Source organism: Protopterus annectens, chromosome 2.part0, assembly GCF_019279795.1.
Source record: "Protopterus annectens isolate FY-2018-M chromosome 2.part0, PAN1.0, whole genome shotgun sequence".
In the NCBI taxonomy this organism is placed as follows: domain Eukaryota; kingdom Metazoa; phylum Chordata; order Ceratodontiformes; family Protopteridae; genus Protopterus; species Protopterus annectens.
Genome location: NC_056728.1, coordinates 1683440302 through 1683464292, shown reverse-complemented (window position 1 = coordinate 1683464292; position 23991 = coordinate 1683440302). Strand labels below are relative to the sequence as shown.

Sequence of the window (23991 nt, the reverse complement as noted above, 5' to 3'; positions counted from 1 at the left end):
AAATGCGTGTGTATGTATGTATGTGTGTGTATATATATATATATATATATATATGTGTGTGTGTATATGTATGTGTATATATGTGTATATGTATGTATGTGTGTGTGTGTATTAAATAGCATTAACACCATTTGCTAAAATGGCAGATTTACTGATTTTCTGTACTGGAAATTGGTAGTTCCTTAAGATGTAATGCAACAGTCTTAAGACATTTCCTGTGGAGGAACATCATGATGGAATTATGTTGTATCACTTAGTTATATTTATAAATTGTTATATTTAATTTTTGTCTGTCATCCTTTGTGTATGTGAGAAAAATGTGTATTGAGTTAGCAACATATTTTCCTTATATTTCTGGAACTGTGACCCACAGTTGCAGGTGTCATCTGAGATAAAGGTGTGTTTAAGGAAGTCATTATTGTAAGAACTGTGACTAATTGCTAAAGTTGTTTATCCACAGGTGAGGTATTTGCGTGAAGTACTTGTAGCAGATATACGTGACACAATCCCAGCAATAAAACCTCCAAGGTCCTCACCTCCAAACGCAAAAATCAAGTAAAAAAACAGGAATGAGGAACTCCACGATGGTACAGCAGACAAAACACTTCTTTATTGTAACTAAAAAGAACAGGAATGATGACAATGTATGCTTCTTCAGATCTAAATTAAGTAAAACATGATGACCCTTATATAGTACTTCTAACCAATCATTCAGTAATTAACATCCTAATTGACTAGGCAGAGTATGCAGTTAAACATTCAGAGTAGCTCTTATCATTCAGCAGGAGCCAAGAAATGTACTTCCTGTTGCTGCAAGACGGCAACTTCATTTTAAACTTTCATATATTTCAAATATTTCCTTTATATAAAAGCATAATGAATCATTAGTATCCCAATATTATTCAAATTCATGGTTTGACTAAAAAGTCCAAAATGTATACCTTAAATATAATAGACATTGATCGACATTAAAAAGCATCTAAAAAATCTAACAGCATTATATGCTCAACTAAAATATCTGTAAACATGAAATCAGATAAAACTATTACTTAACAAAAGACTATTTAATAAATAAATAGTAATACTATGAAAATCCAATGGTTCTCTTCATGAATGTCATAACGCTCACATCCGTTCATATATTGCATTTACATAGTGAAACGGAATGGCATTCAAAATACTATACAGCATTTTATATTAATGGCATTCGCTATGAAACTCAACATGTACAGCCCTTAGAAGAAGCGTTTGGCTCAGCACAACTAGTCTATCAATGGAGCCAACAATATATGTACTCATTTGATGTTAAAACTATTTATGAAAGCAACTTATTGAACATGATGATATACATGAACTATAGATATATAAGAAGTCACCTTTCAACTTTAGTAAGACGCTATATGTAAACATGAATTTATTATATTATTTATTTATTTATTATGTATGACTCTCCAGAAAAATATGCATGTATATATAGCCATACAAAAATCAAAAATAAAAATAGAAAGAAAAAAATAGTAATGAAACATACTCTATTTCAAAAGCATATATCAAATATATATTGTATATTATTTTGTGTATTAAAATGTATATATAACTGTAACAAGCTAACTAATCTAAAAAATATATATAATATAATATGTAAACCTTATAAGTATAGTATTTGTTACTAATTATTTTATTTATTTAATATTTCATAATTAGATATAAGGCAATAAACACAAGACCGATGTAAATTTTCTAATAAAATATACTCCAATAATCCCGGTGCTCAGCATCAAATATCTGAGAACAGGGAAAATCTTGGATATTAAAGACTGACCTATTGTAACTTACATGAATATAGGTGTTTAGATGCACTGTGTCTTGTTAAGTGCCTAAAATCATAATGTATATATATATAAAATAAAATACATATATAATGCAAAAAATTGATGAGAAAACGCAAAACAAAACCTTATTAAAGGTACTTAAAAAATAATGATGAAAGTTCATATCTTATCATATAAGCATCATCTTATATTCAAAGAAAATAGTAAAAACATTATAACCAAGAGTTTGGACTACCACTGTAACAGTGGATCCAATAAAGGGGTCCCTAAAGAATAACAATTGGTTAAACTAAGTGTAAAACTCCCTTCAGATGTTACAACTAAAAATTATTACCAAAAACGTCAGTACTACATAAAAGAGAACATCCTATTATTTCAGACTTCTTTTCTTCAGGACTGATCTGAGACTCACATACTGATTAAGACCTGGAGTATGATGCGCTTTAAATTTTAAGATCCATTGTAGCTCTATATTTTCAAGATCATTGAAAGTATCACCTTCCCTACCATTAGGATGTACCAACTGCAATGTCCTGAAGCTAAAACTATGTTCTGTATTATTCAAGATATGTTTGCTTAAAGCACTTTTTGGATCTTTCTTTTTAATATCATGAATATGATTGTAAATTCCTTTAGGGACCTTGTGGTCATCCCAATGTAGAATGCATCACAGTTCAAACAATTAGCTAAATAGATCAGATTAGAGCTGATGCATGTTGCTCTAAACCTAGGTTCAAATTTAACATTTAATTCAGGATGTGTAAATCCTATCTCTTTCGAAATATATACACACATGTTACATCGATTACATGGATAAGTTCCTGTTTTTAGCCTATGATATGATTCCCCTTCTAAATTCTTATGTAACTTAGTATCAACCCTACTCATCTCACATTCTGATTTCTCAATGCATAATAATCTCTTAAGGTTCTTGCTATTTGTATACAAAAACCTAGGTTTTATTCCCACCATATTCTTTATTTCATTGTTGGTAAGTAATATACCCCAATTTTTACGAATAATATTAGTGATGTTGCCATTATCACTAGTATATCTAGTCAAAAAAGGTATAAATTCTTTAGATAACTTAGGCAAAGTGTAAGTTTCGCAATAAGCCTTTCTAGATATAAAGGGGGTGGGGGTTCCTGTTACTGATGCTTTAGCCTGTTGTATTAATTGTTCATTATAGTTCCTTTCTATGAACATATCATTTAACTTGTCTATTTGTTTGATTCTATCTTCTTGCTTATTACATAATTTATTGACCCTCAAAATTTGACTTTTAACAATGTTCAGAAATATATGTCTGGGGTGCATACTAGTGAATTCTAACAGAGTATTCTTCCAACACGATTTCCTGTAGATGGTATGATCCAATTTTCCATACTCATTCTTGGTAATGGTTATGTCTAGAAAGTTTATGTTGTTCAACGAATGTTCAAATGTAAATCTGAAAAAAGATGTTGTCCTTTCTAAGTCATCTACCATAGCCAGGAACTCATGTATGTTTCCATTCCATAAGATAAGTATGTCATCTACGAATCTTTTGTATAGAAGTGCCTTCTTGAAATAAGTGTGTTTAAACAAATGCAAGCATTCCCAGTAATAAACGACAAGGTTTGCATAGCTATTTGCACAGGGGGTGCCCATGGCCACCCCCCATTGTTGCAAGTATAGCTTCTTGTCATATCTGAAAACATTGTTATTTAGTATAAGGTCCAGAATGGCATTTAATAGAATTTTCTCATCATTATTGTAACAATCATATTTAAGTAAAATACATCTAATGGCTTCAGAACCATATCCGTTGGGAATAGATGTAAATAGGTTCTTCATATCCATAGTAATAAGAATAGTTTCCCCAGAGACACCATCTTTAAGATTATCTAAAACCTCTAATAATTCATAAGTGTCTTTCAGAATCGAGCCTATCTCATTAATAATAGGTCTAAGTTTCTTCTCAACGAAGACAGACATTGTCTCAGTGACCCACCCTTCCCCTACTACTATAGGTCTTAAAGGTGGTGGGATTATCCCTTTGTGTATCTTTGGTAATCCTTTTATGTAGGGAATCTTTGGTTGTTCTATCAACAAATATTGGTATAAATCTTGGTCTAGCTGCCTGCACATCAAGAAGTCATAGAGTTCTTGATGTACAGAGAAGACAATTTTGGTAAGATCACTGGCACAGATCTCTTTATATGTGTCTGTCTCTCTCAACATAGTAAGCATAGAAGTATTATAAGCAGTATAATCTAAAATTACCACCCCACCCCCTTTATCTGCAGGTCTAATAGATATTTCTTTATCGTGCTGTAAAGCATAGAGAGATTCCCATTCAGTGTGAGACAAGTTAGCATATAAATTGGTTTTCCTTGTGATGTTAAAGTAACTATAGAAATCCATTTCACAGGCTTTAATAAAGCATTCAGTAACAGGTGTTAATGTAGGTGTAAAAACGCTTTTCTTTCTAAACCTCTCAATGCAATCTTGATTACAGGTATTATACTGTGTTTTGTTGTTGAACATACATCTTAAGTTAATTTTACGTACAAACAGCCGCAGGTCAGTGAGAACTTCACTTATATTACTAACCTGGGCTGGAATGAAGGATAAACCCTTATTCAAAAGGGTATAGTCAGTCTCTGTAAGAGTCCGTTTAGATAGATTAAACACTAAGTCTGTTGTTCTCTTCTCCGATTTCTGTTGTGCGATACCATTTCTTCCCCTGAAAACTTCCTCTTGGTGCGGCCTCTGCTTCTTGACCTGCTTTGAAAATTAACTTTAGTGGAAGAGGTAAAACCTTCAATGTTGCCATGTTTAACTTTCGGTTTATTTTCATCTTTCTCAGCCAGCGCTTGCTGATTACAAGGAGGAGTGTCTCTGATGATGTTATTATGCATGTGCGTCAAGGAAGGGGACGCCGAAGGTAATGTAGTTGTAACAGCTGTTTCACTTAAGGTGGAACTTACATTCATCACTGTTGAGGCATGGCTCTGGTTAAAAGAGAGTCCTTGGCTAGAGTTCATGTCTGTAAAAGGAACAACATGTTCTTTGTTCCGGGTTTCAGTGTATTTCGGCCAAGAAAATACATTATTATTGGCAAAGTCATTGTGATCCCTGTGCAATTTACGTGTTTTCAATTGCTGTAACTTGTCACCGTATGCGAACACTTGAGTAAACATACTGTCCAACCTCTGCTGGAAACTTTCCTCCCTAAAGGTGGTGGAAATATCTTTGCTCAGGGACTCAGCTTGTAGATGGAGATCCTTCTCAATGGGTAAAAAATGCTCAATCAAAAGCTTTATATAATTGAACCCCAGATCAAGATTCAATTGTTGCCATTTCCGTAACAGCTCGGGATGAGTTTCGCCATAGGAAGGCATGACTAGCACTCTCATGCCCCTAGGGATCAACTTAAAATGAAGACATGCTTCCAGATGGCGTCTCTGCCAAGTTAATCTATAAAGTTTATATAATGTATTCTCAAGTTCACGAAACATGATGTTAAAGTTCTTCGTTCTATCAATATTACCTTTATCTATGTTAGGTGTAGTAGCCATGTGTTCCATGTTAATGTTCAATAGCGGATTCTCTTTAGACTCCAATAAGCTATTCCATTGTCGTTTCGATTTATTAGGAACATAGTCCAGCTCTATTATGCTTGCATCCATCGCGTGTGGTTAGCCAGGGATAAAGTAAAAGAACAAATATACGTAACACAATCCCAGCAATAAAACCTCCAAGGTCCTCACCTCCAAACGCAAAAATCAAGTAAAAAACAGGAATGAGGAACTCCACGATGGTACAGCAGACAAAACACTTCTTTATTGTAACTAAAAAGAACAGGAATGATGAGCGCTTTCTCGTACACAATGTACGCTTCTTCAGATCTAAATTAAGTAAAACATGATGACCCTTATATAGTACTTCTAACCAATCATTCAGTAATTAACATCCTAATTGACTAGGCAGAGTATGCAATTAAACATTCAGAGTAGCTCTTATCATTCAGCAGGAGCCAAGAAATGTACTTCCTGTTGCTGCAAGACGGCAACTTCATTTTAAACTTTCATATATTTCAAATATTTCCTTTATATAAAAGCATAATGAATCATTAGTATCCCAATATTATTCAAATTCATGGTTTGACTAAAAAGTCCAAAATGTATACCTTAAATATAATAGACATTGATCGACATTAAAAAGCATCTAAAAAATCTAACAGCATTATATGCTCAACTAAAATATCTGTAAACATGAAATCAGATAAAACTATTACTTAACAAAAGACTATAGCAGATGGACACGAGTTTATGCAGCACTGAGTTGAATTCGGAAGATATTTAGTAGGGAGGGGACTGTGACTTAAGGATGCAGATTATACTTTGTATAAGTTATGATGTTTTTCTTCTCAGAGCTCATAACCTTTGGGTAGTAGCAACTGACGGTGACAGAACATTGGTTCTGAATTTAAGTTGTTCATACAAGGTAGTTATCACTGTAGGAACTGCAGCTCATGCATATGGATATAGTGGATTTGGTCAAGACCCAGTACTCTGGAGTCCTTCTGCAGAATGGGAACAGACTTAATATATTTCATGTTCAGAGGTGGGACAAGAAAGAAATCTGTCTGTATGTCATCTTGATTCAGCAGCTTTTCCATGAAACAGGAAAATTCTTCTTCTCTCGGCTTTTCCCGGTTAGGGTGTCGCCATTTCTTCCTGTCCTCTGCATCTTGCTCTGTCACACCAACCACCTGCATGTCCTCCCTAATCACATCCATAAACCTTATCTTAGGCTTTCCTCTTTTCCTCTTACCTGGCAGCTTCATCCTTGGCATCCTTTTCCCAATATACCTAGCATCCCTCCTCAGCACATGTCCAAACCAACGCATTCTCGTCTCTCTGGCTTTGTCTCCAAACTGTCCAACCTGGGCTGACCCTCTAATATACTTATTCCTAATCCTGTCTACCCTCGTCACACCCAGTGCAAATCGTAACATCTTTAACTCTGCCACATCCAGCTCGGACTCCTGTGCCTTTTTGTCAGTGCCACTGTCTCCAGCCAATGTAATATAGCTGGTCTCACTACCCTTTTGTAGACCTTCCCTTTCACTCTTACTGGTACTCATCGGTCACAAATAACTCCTGACACACTTCTCCACCCAGTCCACTTTGCCTGTACTCTCTTCTTCACCTCTCTTCCACACTCACCATTACTGTGAACTGTTGATCCCAAGTATTTAAACTCATCCACCTTCGTCAACTCTACTCCCTGCATCCTCACAATTCCTCTATCCTCCCTCTCATTCACACACATATATTCCATCTTAGTCCGGCTGACCTTCATTCCTCTCCTCTCTAGCGCATGTCTCCATCTCTCCAGGGTCTCCTCAACCTGTTCCCTACTCTCACTACATATCACACCGTCATCTGCAAACATCATAGTCCATGGGGACTCCTGTCTGATCTCATCTGTCAACCTGTCCATCACCAGTGTAAATAAGAAAGGGCTCTGAGTTGATCCTTGATGTAATTCAACCTTAAACGCATCTGTCACTCCCACGGCACATCTCACCGCTGTCACACTACCCTTATACGTATCCTGTATCACTCTTAAGTACTACTCTGCCACTCCCGACTTCCTCATACAATACCACAACTCCTCTCTAGGCACCCTGTCGTATGCTTTCTTTAAGTCCACAAAGACACAATGCGCAACTCCTTCTGATCTTGTCTATTTCTCCATCAACACTGTCAGAGCAAACATCGCATATGTAGTGGTCTTTCCTGGCATGAAACCATACTGCTGATCACTAATCCTCATCTCACTTCTTAACCTAGCTTCCACTACTCTTTCCCATAATTTCATGCTGTGACTGATCAGTTTTATCCCTCTGTAGTTATTACAGCTCTGTACATCACCCTTATTCTTAAAAATCGGTACCAAAACACTTTTTCTACACTCCTCAGGCATCCTCTCACTTTCCAAGATTTCATTAAACAATATGGTTAAAAGTTCCACTGCCATTTCTCCTAAACACCTCCATGCTTCCACAGGTATATCATCTGGACCAACAGCCTTTCATCCTCTTCATAGCTATCCTTACTTCTGCCTTGCTAATCCATTGCACTTCCTGAGTCACTATCCCCACATCATCCAACCTTCTCTCTCTCTCATTCTCTTCATTCATCAGCCCCTCAAAGTACTTCTTCCATCTGCTCAACACACTCTCCTTGCTTGTGAGCATGTTTCCCTCATTATCCTTTATCACCCTTACCTGCTGCACATCTTTCCTAGCTCGGTCCCTCTGTCTAGCCAATTGGTACAGGTCCTTTTCTCCCTCCTTAGTGTCCAACTTTTCATACAACTCTCTGTACACCTTATCCTTAGCCTTCACCACCTTTCTCTTTGCCATTCACCTCATCTCCTTATACTCTTGTCTACTTTCTTCATCTCTCTGACAATCCCACTTCTTCACCAACCTCTTTCTCCATATACTATCCTGTACTTCCTCATTCCACCACCATGTCTCCTTGTCCTCCTTCCTCTGTCCAGATGTCATAACAAGCACCTTTCTAGCAGTCTCCCTTACTAGCTCTGCTGTAGTTACCCAGCTATTCGGTAACACTTCACTGCCACCCAGTGCCCGTCTTAACTCTTCCCTGAACTCCACCTCACAATCACCCTTTTTCAATTTCCACAATTTGATCCTTGATGCTACCCTCACACTCCTCCTCCTCTTCTTGATCACCAGTGTCATTCTACAGACCACCATTCTATGCTGCCTAACTACACTTTCCCCCGTCACCACTTTACAGTCTCCAATCTTCTTCAAACTGGCCCTCCTGCATAGGATATAATCCACCCGTGTGCATCTCCCTCCACTCTTGTATGTCACCCTATGCTCCTCCCTCTTGTTAAAATATTTATTCACCACAGCCATGTCCATCCTTTTTGCAAAATCCACTACCATTTGACCTTCTGTATTCCTTTCCTTAACACCATACGTACCCATCACTTCCTCATCCCCTCTGTTCCCTTCAGCAACCATTCATTGATATCTTCTCCGATCACCACTCTTTCACCCTTGGGTACAGTCATCACCACTTCATCCAACTCGCTCCAAAATTTTTCTTTCTCATCCATCGCACACCCAACTTGCGGAGCATATGCACTAACAACATTCATCATTACAGCATCAGTTTCCAGCTTCATAAACTTCACTCTATCCGACACTCTTTTCACCTCCAAAACACTTTGGGTATACCGTTCCTTCAGGATAACCCCTACCCCATTTCTCCTCCCATCCACACTATAATAGAATAATTTGAGCCCACCTCCAATACACCTGGCCTTACTTCCCTTCCACCTTGTCTCTTGTACACTCAATATATCAACCTTCCTTCTGTCCATCATATCAACTAGCTCTCTCCCTATACCAGTTATGCTGCCAACATTCAAAGTTTCTACCCTCACTACGATACTCCTAACCTTTCGCCTCTCTTTCTGCCTTCTGGCATGCCTTCCCACTCTTCTTCTCCTTCGGCCAACAGTAGTCCAATTTCCACCAGCACCCTGTCAGCTAACAGTACTGGAGGCGGTCGTTGTTAACCTGGGCCTCGACTGATCCGGTATGTAAATCTGTATTGGTTTCCGCATATCTCATTTGGCAGATGTTTTACGCCGGTTGCCCTTCGTGACGCAACCATCCCCATTTATCCGGGCTTGGGATCGGCATGAAGAAATGCACTGGCTTGTGCATCCCCAGTGGCTGGGTTCCATGAAACAGGGAAATAGGTAGCCTAAAAGAGTTAGATTTGTGAACTGCTATTGTTTCTGTACTTTAAGTTTTTGGCATGTTTAGTGTATATTCCAAACCCTCTCTTCTGTCTGCTTCAGCTCATAATTGTACTCTATCCCATTTGTCTCAGCCTTGAAGCATAATTTCCTCTTGTTAGCATTAACGCTGTTTTCTTTCCATTTCTGCAGGTCATGCTATGCAGTATTTCCATGCCAGCAGATTATTCTTTCCTTAGGCTGTTTAATGGGCCTGGTAATGTACGCTCGCTATCGGGACGATGGTCCCCTGCAGAAAGGCTATGTGCAGAATTCAGACCAGGTAGGCTCGTAACATATTTTCACTGTTTTTATAGGGGTTTGCACTTACACAGCAAGCATATTTGTTCAATGTAAAGGCTGGGTTAGAAATTAGACTTTTTTTTTGAAAAGATGTCATTCCTGATGAGCGCTGCAAAACATCATTGATGTTTTAGCCATACATCAGTTGTAGGTACTAGCACAATTGCATTCCATTAGGGTATAACAATACATTTGTTTTCAGTTACATTTCTTTGCTTGTTGCATTCAGAAGTCAATAGCATTTGTAAAAAGAGTATAATTTAAAAAATGAACAAATGCTTTATATTGCTTCTCCATGATCAGCAGTGCCTTTAAAAGGAGTGACAGTTTTATAAGGCACATGCACAAACTTATGGCATCTACTTGCCCCTAGAACCACATATTGGGTATTTGTTTGCGTACTGATCAAATCAGACAACTTCAGACTCAGAATGGTTTTGTAGAATTTATATTCAACAAACACAGGGGTCTTATCTGAAATATCACTCAGCACTGTACAAAATATCATGCTTTAAATTAATTCAGACTTAAGCCATTCTGCAAAATACTGCATTGGATTATTGTTCAATTTGCCAGTCGTGTTCATTTTAATCCAATATCTTGTGTCTTAGTTTGACCATTGCTTGCTTCCATGAGTACCTTGTCTATGTGGCTCTGGAATTTGCATTTTTATGTTGCTTTGAAATCTCTTTGCTAGTGATTTGGAAATTTTAGAAAGAAGCACTTGTTCTTAAAGTTTGTGTTGTACATGTTCAGCAAATTCTGTAATTCCACTGGTGTGGTAGTTTATTCTGAAATGTGCGCTTTAGCCCACAAATCTAACTCCTGCTGTCATTTCTATGCCTTTTGGATGCATTTCTGAGAGGTCAAAACTATGATATGACAATAGAAGTTAGATTTGTGGACTGAACTGAACATTTCAACAGAAACTTGTATAGCTAACAGGCTACTGAAGCAGTGAGAGTGATGAACATCTGTGTTTGCTGCTGTAAACCAGATAATAGGCCGCATCAGAAGAGCCATTCACATGTTTTGCAACCAAAACCCCTGGAAGAAACTATCTTATTAATAAAATGTTCAAACTATGACAAAAATAACAAGTGAACCCCCATTCTTTGTATCCAAAAGAAGCATGAAACAACAGGTCAGTCTGACACTTAAACCAGCTCAAGGGGGCAAATCAAGTTTTTTTTTGGAAGATAAATCACCATGTCAAGATAGTGAGAAAGGCTTCACAACTGTATTTAAGTTGCATGTCCCTTGCAGAGTTAATCAAAATAAGCTGTGCCACAGTTTCAGCCTTTTTATCATATAGTAGTTGCTCAATTAGCCATTCTTTTGTACATCCAGTTAAATAAGGCTGCAAAAGGCACCATTCAGCTGCCATGCAAGTGAATCCACACTCCAACACAATGCCAGGACTCAACAGTACAAAAGAATCATTAAAAGTAAATGTGCGAACAAAGATGATTCGGTCACTGCTGTCTGTGCATAGTACCTCCCATGAATGTACTACATCATTATCGTTGCCTCCAGAAAGACCAAGAACCTTAGGCCTGTTTTGGACCTCCATCACCTAAACCAGTTTGTAAAATAGGAAATTCTGTATGGTCATGGTTCAGTCCATTCTGCCTTTTTTGAGGAAAGAAGACTGGATGTGCTTTTTGGACCTACAAGACGCTTACCGTCACATCAAAATAGCAAGGCAGTGTAGAAGGTTCCTCCAGTTTCAGCTGGGAGCCAGTCAATTTCAGTTCAGGACACTGTCGTTTGGTCTCACCACAGCATCCAGCTGTTCACTAGGTGTATGGCAGTGGTTGCAACACATCACAGGCTGCAGGGGTTTCTAGGTCATAGGCAAGTACTAGGCTAGATGCCTTTGCTGGCCATTTTAAGCCTATACAGTTTCCCTTTTTATGGTCGAAATAACCTATCCCACATGGTTAGAGTGGCCTTACTCCACCCCTTGGTTGACCATTATGTATTACCCCTAATGAGAATAACTGCGATCATACCATAGATAATTTGAGGGGACCCTGTCTGGGATAAAGAATTAGTAGTACAGAGAGCAGTCCTGGGATAAATTTTCTATTTCCCATCCATGGATCTAAGTTGCACTTGAAAATGGACAGCGATGAACTTTGTTTTATGTAGATGGGTAGTCTGTTCCATAGTAGCAGTATGCTCTGCAAAATATACCTTTCCCTCCAAACCATTCTGTTCATGTTGCAGAAGAGGTTTAGATCAGTAGACAAAAGTATTTCTGAAGCCATTTGACTTGCTGATGTGTATTAAAGCCATCAGTAATGGGTCGGAGGATGCCTTGTATGCCAGACACAGGTCACCTCTTACCAGTCTATAGGATACAGAGTATAGTGACAGGGCTTTGAGTCGGTTATGTAGGATATATTGTTTAGGCCGTGTATCCTTTTAGTAAGGAATCTCTGAGGGCATTCCAGTTGTTGCATGTGTCTGGACAGATGCATGCCAAAGGGGGCATTCCATGATTGGCTTAATGAAGCCTGAGTAAAGAGGAGTAATGACAGCCTTAAGTCTAGACACAATCCTTTTGTTTATAAGCGGTACAGTATAGAAGGATTTTCTTACAGAATGGATGCATGTTGGTCAAAAGTTAGGTCACTGTCCAAATAAGTTCCCAAGCCCTGAGCAAATGGGTCACCTCTTAGGCATGTGTTAATGTGGTAGTTCTGGAGGGTAGATGACTTCCCAAAGGATAAAATAATGCATTTTCTGGCATTTAATTTCAGACCATAGATTTTGACACCAGTTATGTATTTGAGACAAACCTTCCTGCAGGATGAATAAATCATTTGTGGATTCAGTGATTGCTCCAAGCTTGCAGTCATCTGCAAACCTAGTCAACCAGAGCCCTTTGATATTGGCTTTTACTTCTGAAAAGTAGATGCCAACCAGGAGACGTCCCAACACAAAACCCTGGAGGACTCAACTGATCTCTTTATAGAGGTAACTTGTCCTATTTTTATTTTTTTGCGTCTTTTCTTTGAGTTAGTTGTTAATCCAGTGGGTGACAAAAGGCATTTATTCCCAGTTTATTTAGATTTTTTGCTATTCCTGAGTGGAGAATTGTCAGAAGCTTTGGCTAGGTCAAGGTATACGGTGTTTACCATTTTGCCTTCATCCATTGCTTTGGTGGCCTTTTCAAAAAAATCCTCTGGGTTGACTAAGCATGACTTGTCCTTGACGAATAAGAACTTAGCTGGGAATAGTGTTTGGAGGTTCCTTATGTACTGATCCATTAATTCCCTGATGCACCTTTCCATGGCTTTGCATATGAGGTTGGTCAGACGTAGGGTCTGTAATTGCCTGGGTCTGTGGGTCTTATGCATGACTATAGCTTCACTTGATACAAAACCTGTATGGAGGCCGAGACTGAACAGTGGTGTTAGGGGTGTGGCTAAATCGTGCTTCATGCTGTTTAAGATGCATCCAGGGATATTTTTAGGAATAATCAATGCAGTATTTTTAGCTTTTAATGGCACCTTTTGGATTTTATCTTGTATGATAGCTGGAGATGAGACGGTTTCAAGTATATCTTGAGGGACAGACCGAGGGAAGAGAGGGATAAAGCTAGAAGTACATTTATCGGCCAGTAGGTTAGCTATATCTTCAGTTTCAATGTAGGTAACAGTATGTGGATTTTAGATTGTAAACATAACTAAAAAATGCCTTATGATTGTCTTTGGCCTGGATAGATTTTTTAGCCTCAAACTTGGCTTTGATGGATTTTATTAAGGTCCTGAGTTTTGTTTATTTCAGTGACAAGAGCTGTAACACTCGGGGAATTGCACTTCTTACTTATAGTCAGAATTATTTTCTTTTTATTTTATAGCTTGTTAATATTATGGTTCCACCATGTGGGTTTGTTTCTGGAGTTTGCCACTGGACATGTTCCTATGGACTACATCTGCATTTATGCAGCTGTTTACATGCTGGTATAGTGTGGTGGTGGTGTACATTTCTGTGTATTTAGTGGAATTAACCAGGTTTGGTAGGGATTTGAAGCTTGCCAGTATCACTTAGGAATAGGTAGTTTGTCTTTAAAGAAATTTCTAAAGGTACCTTGGGTGGAATGGGTCTCTGGTTTAAGTTTTATTTTAATTGAGACTGCTTTATGGTCTGACCTAACAAGTGATGAAGATGAGCAAGGGATGGTGCAAGATGCTCACATTTTAGTAAGGACAAGATCCAAGATGTTATTCTCCCAGCCCCAGTGGCTACTCTGACTAATTGCTCCAGGGCATTTGTATTGATAAAGTCCAGGAATCTCCGTGCTTGTGCACTAGTGGTGATGTAAGTTTCCCAGTCTGTAGTTGGATAGTTTAGATAACCTAGGAAATTGTTTTTTGGTTGAATACTGAGTTATTGTAGATGGGTGTTGTGGATTTCTTTTGTCATAAAGGGAGTTCTGTAGTTAACTAATATATTGTATGGGGACCTTTCTGATGGTTATTTGGACATGAAGAAGCTCTTGTGGAACATGCTGCTTTACTAGCCTTGATGTGAATTTCTTCTGAATGTACACTGATGCACCTCCATCTTTTATCCCCTCCTGTGCAGTAGCTGGTCTGAATGTATGGAAGGTGCTACTGCCCTACACAGAGTGCTCTCTGCTGTTTTAAACTGTCTCAGTCACTACACAGATGTCATTGTCCTTCAGGGTAAGAAGGGGTTGTAGGGAGTAGAGTTTTGTTCAGACTCGTAGCATTTATCAGTAAGACCTTCATATCTTCCTTTGCTTGTTTCATTGTGTTATGTTTATCAGGTTGGCAGTGCCTAAAAAAGGCACTATGAGGGTGGACAATGTCACTCACTCACTCACTCACTCACTCACTCACTCACTCACTCACTCACTCACATCTGCATTCACTCACTCACACACTCATTCAGATCTGCATTCACTCACTCACACACTCATTCAGATCTGCATTCACTCACTCACACACTCACTCCCTCATTCAGATCTGCATTCACTCACTCGCACACTCACTCACTCCCTCATTCAGATCTGCATTCACTCACTCACACACTCACTCACTCCCTCATTCAGATCTGCATTCACTCACTCGCACACTCACTCACTCCCTCATTCAGATCTGCATTCACTCACTCGCACACTCACTCACTCCCTCATTCAGATCTGCATTCACTCACTCGCACACTCACTCCCTCATTCAGATCTGCATTCACTCACTCGCACACTCACTCACTCCCTCATTCAGATCTGCATTCACTCACTCGCACACTCACTCACTCCCTCATTCAGATCTGCATTCACTCACTCGCACACTCACTCACTCCCTCATTCAGATCTGCATTCACTCACTCACTCCCTCCCTCATTCAGATCTGCATTCACTCACTCGCACACTCACTCACTCCCTCATTCAGATCTGCATTCACTCACTCGCACACTCACTCCCTCATTCAGATCTGCATTCACTCACTCACACTCACTCACTCCCTCATTCAGATCTGCATTCACTCACTCACACACTCACTCACTCCCTCATTCAGATCTGCATTCACTCACTCACACACTCACTCACTCCCTCATTCAGATCTGCATTCACTCACTCACACACTCACTCACTCCCTCATTCAGATCTGCATTCACTCACTCACACACTCACTCACTCCCTCATTCAGATCTGCATTCACTCACTCACACACTCACTCACTCCCTCATTCAGATCTGCATTCACTCACACACTCACTCACTCCCTCATTCAGATCTGCATTCACTCACACACTCACTCACTCCCTCATTCAGATCTGCATTCACTCACACACTCACTCACTCCCTCATTCAGATCTGCATTCACTCACACACTCACTCACTCCCTCATTCAGATCTGCATTCACTCACACACTCACTCACTCCCTCATTCAGATCTGCATTCACTCCCAAATCTCACACACTCACTCACTCCCTCATTCAGATCTGCATTCACTCCCAAATCTCACACACTCACTCACTCCCTCATTCAGATCTGCATTCACTCCCAAATCTCTCACACTCACTCACTCCCTCATTCAGATCTGCATTCACTCCCAAATCCCACACACTCACTCACTCCCTCATTCAGATCTGCATTCACTCCCAAATCCCACACACTCTCCTGATCTCACAGACGCACACACCCACAGTCACTCCCTCATTCATACCTGCAATCACTCACACATCACACCCACTCTTAAGATCTCTCTCTCACATACACACACACCCACAGTCACTCCCTCATTCATACCTACATTCACTGACATATCAGTCTCACTGTCCCGATCTCTCACACAGTCGCTTCCTCATTCATACCTGCATTCGCTCACAAACGATCGCTCTCAGTCTCCGAATCTCTCTCTCTCTCTCTCTCTCTCTCACACTCACTCACTCACTCACTCACTCACTCACTCACTCACTCACACACACACACACACACACACACACACACACACACACACACACACACACACACACACACACACACAAGATTTGGGCAACTTCTAACTGTGTTTTCATTTATGGATGGATTTCCAAAATTGCGGCAGCCTGTTCGTATCTATGGGTTGCCCGCATGTCAGATATCTGTAACCCGGGGACTACCTGTAATAGATGATTGTCAGATAGCATGAGACAGTTCTTATATGATCTCAAGATACCCATCTCAATCAGGCTGACTAGAGAAGGTGTGGGGAAGTGCTTGTCCATGATACCAATAAGAATGACTATAGGGGCACGGGTAACTATTAACTGCTTATAGTTTGGTTTTAGAATACTGTTTGGGTGGACTTGCTACTGAGTATTTAAATTTCAGTGCACAACAGCTAGCCTGAAAACTTTCTTCTGACATCAGCAAGAACCAATAAACTAATTATAGTAAAAAGCAAACTCACTAATTTTGATAGTAAAATCAGTGCAAGCGGTATCCGTACACTCAATACTAAGCAATTTTATCAAAGGTCTTTTAGCCTGGTGAGTAGTTTAAGGGGAGAGGCTTTGCAAAATACTTATGTGCCTTTTGTCAAAAGTTAATGAACAGGGAGAGAGAGAGAGAATTATGTTGGCAACTTATAAGAGACAGCCAATGACAGATTCACTGGATTTAACGACAGAGTGGGTAAGAGGGGAAAAAAGTTATGGACTGAACTACTGACTTAGCCTGACATACATTCAGTACACAAAAATAAAACCAGGACTTTACAACAGTTAGACCACTTAAACCAGCAAAATGCATTGCAATTATGTACTAGAATCACTGATATAGGCTTGAAGGCCTTAGCTAATGTGGATACAGACTGTTAAATGATTTCAAAATCGGATCAAGAAATGAAAACCCTTATCTTTCTTTGTCATGTAAAACTATTACAATCCTTCAGATAGTTCTGTGTGTGCCCATAGTTAGATGACAGGCTTATCACCGCTTCCATGAGGTATCTACATGTTCAGGCCAGGGACTCCTTGCTCCAATTATAACACCAACTAGGGATCACCATCAACTAAGAGCCAGCTGACCCTGGTTCAGGAAATAGAATTCATAGGGTGCCACCTGGACACAGTCTCTAAAATTGTCAAGCTTCCAGACTCCTGAGTAGTCTGTCTATGTTGGCAAACTTCCAAAGTTCTTTCTCATTTAAAACCCTAAGCGAAACTGATTTTTCGGTTACTGGGAAAGATGGCTGCTTTGATTGCAATAATTCCTCAGGCCAAGTTTCACATGAGAGTTTTGCAGTGGATACTTTCTGTCAAGTGTTCCATGCTGTACCAGCCCATTCAGTTTACAGTTCATCAGTACGCAAACATCATATTCACTGGTGGCTGACATCCCCACTGGTGGTTATCAGTTGCCCTTTTGTGTTTCCCACCCCCCCCCCCCCATCACCAGAGCGACTGTGGATGCCTCCCTTCAGGGGGTGGGGAGGCATTTTGAAGGGAAGACTACTAAGGCACATGGACAACTTCAGAGGCCAAAGTTCACATCAGTGTCTCGGAGCTGAGGGCAGTCCTCCTAGCACCGTAAGCCTTCCAGAACTTTCTGACCCAGAGGTGTGATTTCTATCAAGAAGAACAATATAATGATATTCTGGTATATCAACAAATGGAGGTTTTGGCAGTGGATGATGTCTTCCCAATGCTTAGAGTGGCTACACATATTCTGGTGAGTTCCAGTGTTTGTGGACAAATTGAGCAGGTCCATTCTATTGCCTAACAAGTGGTCTCTCAATCATTTGGTGACTACCATGGTCCTCAACCACTGGGGACAGCATTGCCGTGATCTACATCCCCTCTCAACACCAAATGCACCATGTACTTTGCCTTGATTCCCAAGGAGGGACAGTTGCCAAGGGATGCTCTGACTCACCCTTGACCCCATTTTTCCTTTACACTTTTCAACCCTTTCTCCTTGTAGTGAATTTCTTTCAGAAAGCAATTCTGTACAAGTCAAGAGTCATCCTCCTTGCCCCTTTTTGGCCTCACCAAATCTTGTGCTGCTGCCTTTGGCCTTCTCTGAAACACTCTTCCTCGGTTCCAGATCCACTTTCAGATCTCCTGTCTCACATCTCCTCTCAGCCTTACTTGAGACATCAAAGCCATAAAATTAACTGCTTGGTTTCTCCAATTCCATTGAGGGACAGAATTGCCAGGCTTTCTTCTCTGGCACTCCATATCTTATTCTCTTTACAAAAAAAAAAACACTACCAGACATGTCTGTAGAAGTAAGTGAAAGACCATCTGCAAAGGTCTGGATCCTTTTTCAGCAGCATTACCTTATATTCTGGATTTTTTAGCAGGGCTTTTCAAAAAGATGTGAATTTTTCTAGCATCAGATCACAATTTGCAGCCATCTTTAATCTTCAAGTTGGAGAAACTCAAATTCCCATTGCTTCACTGAAATTATCCATTGCTTTTTTATAGGTTCATAGGTTCATACTAGGCTATCTGCCCTGGGGCAATTTTAAGCCTAGCCCGATTCTGTATGGCTTACGCCACCCCTTGATTTGAGTATACTGTGCCCCTTTTAAGGTTTAGTTTACTGTGCCTCTGTCTAAATAGTGACACAGGAGTAATCCCTGGGACGAACCTACGATCCCCCATCCACTTATCGAGATTCTTCTTGAAGAGATTCAGTGAGGTGCTCTGCCTCACATGAACTGGAATTCCATTCCAGAGCGAAGGGAGCCTCTGGGTTATGAACCTGTCCCTCCAGCAAGTTCTATTTATTTCTGTGCTGAGGTTCAAGTCCCTCGAGCGTGTGGCTCTAAGGGATTTAGATTTACTGAGGTGGAGCATGTCCATTAATTCTGGATTTGACATAGCTTTGTATGTCAGGCATAGATCGCCTCGAAGTAGGCGGTATGCAACTGAGTAGAGCTGGAGTTTTTTTAACCGAGCAGCATATGGCATCTGTTTGAGACCCTTGATCCTCTTGGTGAGATACTTTTGGGGTCTTTCTAATTGCTGCAGGTGTCGGGTAAGGTACATCCCAAAAGGGGCATTGTATTCTATGATCGGCCTGATGAGGGATGAATAAAGGGGCACGATTACCTCTCTTGATCTAGATGTGAAACCCTTCGTGATGAGGTGGGCTATGTAGAAGGTCTTTCTAACCACTTTGGCAATGTGGTTTTCAAAGGAGAGATTGCTATCAACTTGGGTCCCGAGGTCCCTAATAACTTTCTCTGTACTTAATGGGTTTCCGCCTATGTGGTAATTTGTGGGCACATTGTTTTTGCCAAAGGGTATGACTATACATTTTTTGGCATTTAGCTTTAAACCATTGCGCTGGCACCAGTTATCTGTCTCTGTGAGACCTTTTTGAAGGATGTTTGTGTCAGCTGGAGAGTTGATTATGGCCCAGTTTGCAGTCGTCTGCGAACTTGGTGAGCCATAGTCCTCCCACGTTTGCCTGTACCTCGGAAAAGTATATACCGAACAAGAGTGGTCCCAGGACAGAACCCTGTGGGACGCCACTTGTGACTGGTTTCGAGTCTGACATGGCTCCAGCAACTCTCGCTCTGTGGGTTCTGTCTTTGAGCCAGTTTGTGACCCATCTTGTGACATAGGGGTTTATATTTAAGCTGGATAGCTTATCTATGATGCCCGAGTGGGGTATTGTGTCAAATGCCTTTGCAAGGTCCAGATAGGCTGTGTGGACTACCTTCCCTTCATCTATGGCTTTGGTGACAGTTTCAAAGAAGTCAACCAGGTTCAAAAGGCAGGATCTGCCCTTGACAAAGCCGAACTGGGTAGGATCTAGTGTCTGTAGGTCCCCAATGTTTTTGTTTATGAGCTCCATGATGATCCTCTCCATAGCCTTGCAGACTAAGCTAGTCGGGCTTATGGGGCGATAGTTTCCAGGGTCCGTAGAGGCTCCACCTTTGTGGAGTGGGACCACTGTTGCTGTACGACATTCTGTGGGCACATATCCTGTAGTGAGGCTGAGATTGTATAGCTGTTTTATTTGAGGGATTAGTTCCTCTTGTAGTTCATGTAGGATGCAACCTGGAACGCCATCTGGTCCCATGGAAGCAGTGTTTTTTGCTTTGGAGAGGGCAGCCTTCACCTGAGCATCTGAGATGTTTGGGAGGCAGCCCTCTGCCGGGATAGATATTTGCTCTTTTGGGAGGGGGGGTGGAGAAGTTTGCACTGAACCTGTCTGCCAGGATATTGGCAATGTCTGTGGGTTCAGTATATTTTTTGTCGTTTAGAATCAACTCAGAACAAGTCTGGGAGTTGCATCCCAGGTTTCTAACATAACTGAAAAAAGCCTTATGATGGTCTTTGGTGTCCTGTGCAATTTTTCTCTCGAAGCTGGCCTTGGAGGATTTTATGAGGGATCGTAATTTTTTGCTAGTACTGATCAGTGATGCCTTCCCTATTAGGGATTTTGCTCTATCATGTAGTAGCTTCCTCCTTCTGTTGTACAGTTTATTTATGGCAGGGGTCCACCAGACTGGACGCCTGCCTTTGGATGATTGGGTCTTGGTTTTGTTTGGGATAGCATGATCCATGCATTCCTGGAGATGTCCGTAGAATGCATTTATATAGGATTCTGCAGTTTGGGCTGTAGTTTCCACTGGCCCTGGGGCCTTGAAGGATTCCACTTCGGTTTTGAGAAGTGAGAAGTTTGCTTTTGAGAATTTTTTTCACTGTGGTTTTCTGGGCTGGGGCTGGGGGTGGGGTCGGGATGTGGACATCCAGTGAAATTAATTTATGGTCTGATCTTACCAATGAGGGATATACTTCTGGTGTGGAGCTTAGAGTCCCCATGTTGGTAATGATCAGGTCTAGTAATTGTCCCCTCTTGTGGGAGTGGTGACTAGTTCCATAGCATTTGAGTTTATAATTTCCAGGAATCTTTGGGCTAAGGTGCTGGGGCTTGAGTAGTGCTTCCAGTCAATGTTTGGGTAGTTGAAGTCGCCCAATATAATGGTGTTTGGAGAGATCTTCATGTTCTCCAATGTTTTCAGGAAAGCCAAATGGGATTCCTGACTTTGAGAGGGTGGTCTGTAGGATGCTATAAACTGAAAAGCAGTCTTGCCCACTGTTAGTTGCACATGGATGGTCTCAGATACTTTGTGCAATGCCACTAACCTGGAGGTGTGGATATCTTTGATAAATATGGAAACTCCCCCTCCTTTTGTGGTTCGGTCCGGGTTTTGGGGCCGAAAAGCATGATATGAGGTATAGCCTGGTAGTGCTGGGGTGCCCTCTGGAGCCTTGAACCAGGTTTCTGTCACTGCACAGATATCGATGTTCTCCATACTGAGGAGAGCTTCGAGTGCGTGCATCTTGAGGTTAAGACTTCTGGCGTTTAGCAGCATTACCCTTAGTTTCTTGTTCCTTGTGCTGTCTATGGGGGTGGGTTTGACTTTTGAGCCTTGCCTATAAAAGGCACTATGGGGGTGGCAAGAGCCTTTGCCAATATCCAAAAGCCCAGTGGTGACAGGTGCAAGCCGTCCCTAGCGAAGCAACGTGGCTTGTCGAGCATGTCATCCCAGGCTGACAGACACTGGATCCCCTTTGAATGACACCAAAATTTTAGCCAATTGTTAAAATCGATAATTTTGTCTTTGTACTGTGGCATAATTCTAGGTGAGGGTAAGATGCTGCTCAAGGTCAGGGTCATACCAGCCTGGGCTACATGATCAGAGAGCTCCTCTGTCTCTTTTCATGTAGTCCAGGGAGGTACGTCTCAGGTCATTCACACCAGCATGTACAATGACCGAGTCATATTTGTATTTGCTTTGGAGTGACCTGAGTGCTTGCGTTGTGTCGGATCCTAGCACCCGACAGGCAGCTCACTGTGACCTTCTCTTTATTCAGTCTGGTGAGCCGGACGTCAGTGTGTCTGACAATAGAGTCACCTATAACAAGAGCATCAGGTGTGTTATTCAGCCTTAAGGGCTGTGGCTGCTTGGCACACTGACTTTGTGGGTTATGTGTTGTTTTGAGGTAGCGTTTGCTTGGATGTCTGCTTTGGAGGTCTCTGTTGCTTAGGTAGATTTTTATTTTGAGCCTCCGAGTATGTTTTTGTGTATTTGTGTTTGGTTTGCTGATGTGGTGGGACTATGTGATACTGGAATTGTGTTGTGTGAGGTTACCTTCTCCTCCTGACTGGTTACACCAGTTTTGAGATGAGAGAGCTCAGCCTCCAGTTTGGCTAAATAGTTGCATCTCTCACATATATTTGAACCTGTTTGGAGGAGGAGAGGGTTGTTCGTGTACATGAGACAGTTGTAACATTGCCTCAAAATTCCCAGATTCACCAGCTAGACTGGAGAGGAAACCATTGACTGACCTTTGGGCATGCTAGAGTAATAGGGAAACTGAATTTAAGACGGACCAATAGAGGACAGGGTAATCGTAGAGAGTATAAGAGTAAGTAGTGCTTATGGTTTAATAGTGCTAACTTGTAGGATTACGTAATTGGACCAGTGAAGGGCCTTAGAATGAGAATATGGTGTTTAAATTGAGAGATAGAGCAGTTCTTTCTTAGATACTGTTGAGGGACCTAGTTCCTCATGAGTTATTACTTTGTTGCTTCAGGCCTGGACTAGACCTCCCTTTGAACCATCAGCTTCAGTGGAATTCAGATTTCTGTCTTGGAAGACTGCATTCTTGGTGGCTTTTATTTCATCTAGAAGGATTTCAAAGTTGCAAACATCATGTAAACCACCTTATATGGTTTTCCATGTGGACAGGGTTTCTCTTAGAAGCAGTTTTAACTTTCTCTCTGAATTGGCTTTGTAAGCTGCCTTTAACCAAATCATTAACTTACCAGTTTTCTTTCCAAATGTTTCCAACAAAGGAGACTTTACAACATATTTGCTTGGACATTAATCACCAGTTGAGGTTTCACTTGCATTGTACAAAAAGTTTTAGGAGAGAGAGGGTAGAGTCAAGATGGCCATGTGAATACAGCAGATTTTTAGAACTCTGCATAATTAGTTAAAAATGGGGAAAAAAATTGGGGAAATTTTATCATAACGTAATAGTCTTGGCTTCATTATTTTCAACATTGGTGGAAATATTCAAAAATGGTTCCTGTCATTACCTGGAGATTATTTCAACAAGTGAAGATGAACAGCTCTAAGCACTGTCACATCCTTGAGGAAGGACTTGCAACTAGCGACATCCACGCTACAAGAATTATCTTTGAAAATAGACAGTTTCCAAGAGAATTTAGAAAATTATAAGAGAGAGCTGTCTAAAACAAAAGTTTTCGAAGAACTGCTTCAGCAACAACAAACCAAAATCTCGGACATAGAAACTGCCTTAAATGATATAGATGGTGTGCTAGAAGAAGAAGAATCTCAAACTGGCTTTTTCCTTATACAGAATTCATGGCTTCTTAATAAGGTAGATGACCTGGAAAAAAGAGAAAAGAGGTGCAATATCAGAATTTGTGGTCTTCCTGAGAAAAGTGAAGGTGAAGATATAATCTCTTTCCTAAATACTTGGATTCCTAAGTTTT

The 23991-nt window shown here is 40.6% G+C and overlaps 1 protein-coding gene across 7 annotated transcripts in view; it reads left to right on the top strand.

The window, feature by feature from the left end:
* The window catches only part of SLC5A6 (solute carrier family 5 member 6), a 1143936-nt gene that overhangs the window by 722633 nt on the left and 397312 nt on the right, over window positions 1-23991 (top strand). For all 7 annotated transcript variants that reach the window (XM_044061732.1, XM_044061733.1, XM_044061734.1 and 4 more), the window contains one exon: window positions 9828-9957. In XM_044061732.1, the coding sequence (XP_043917667.1) occupies window positions 9828-9957 (130 nt within the window). The remainder of the gene's footprint in view (window positions 1-9827; window positions 9958-23991) is intronic.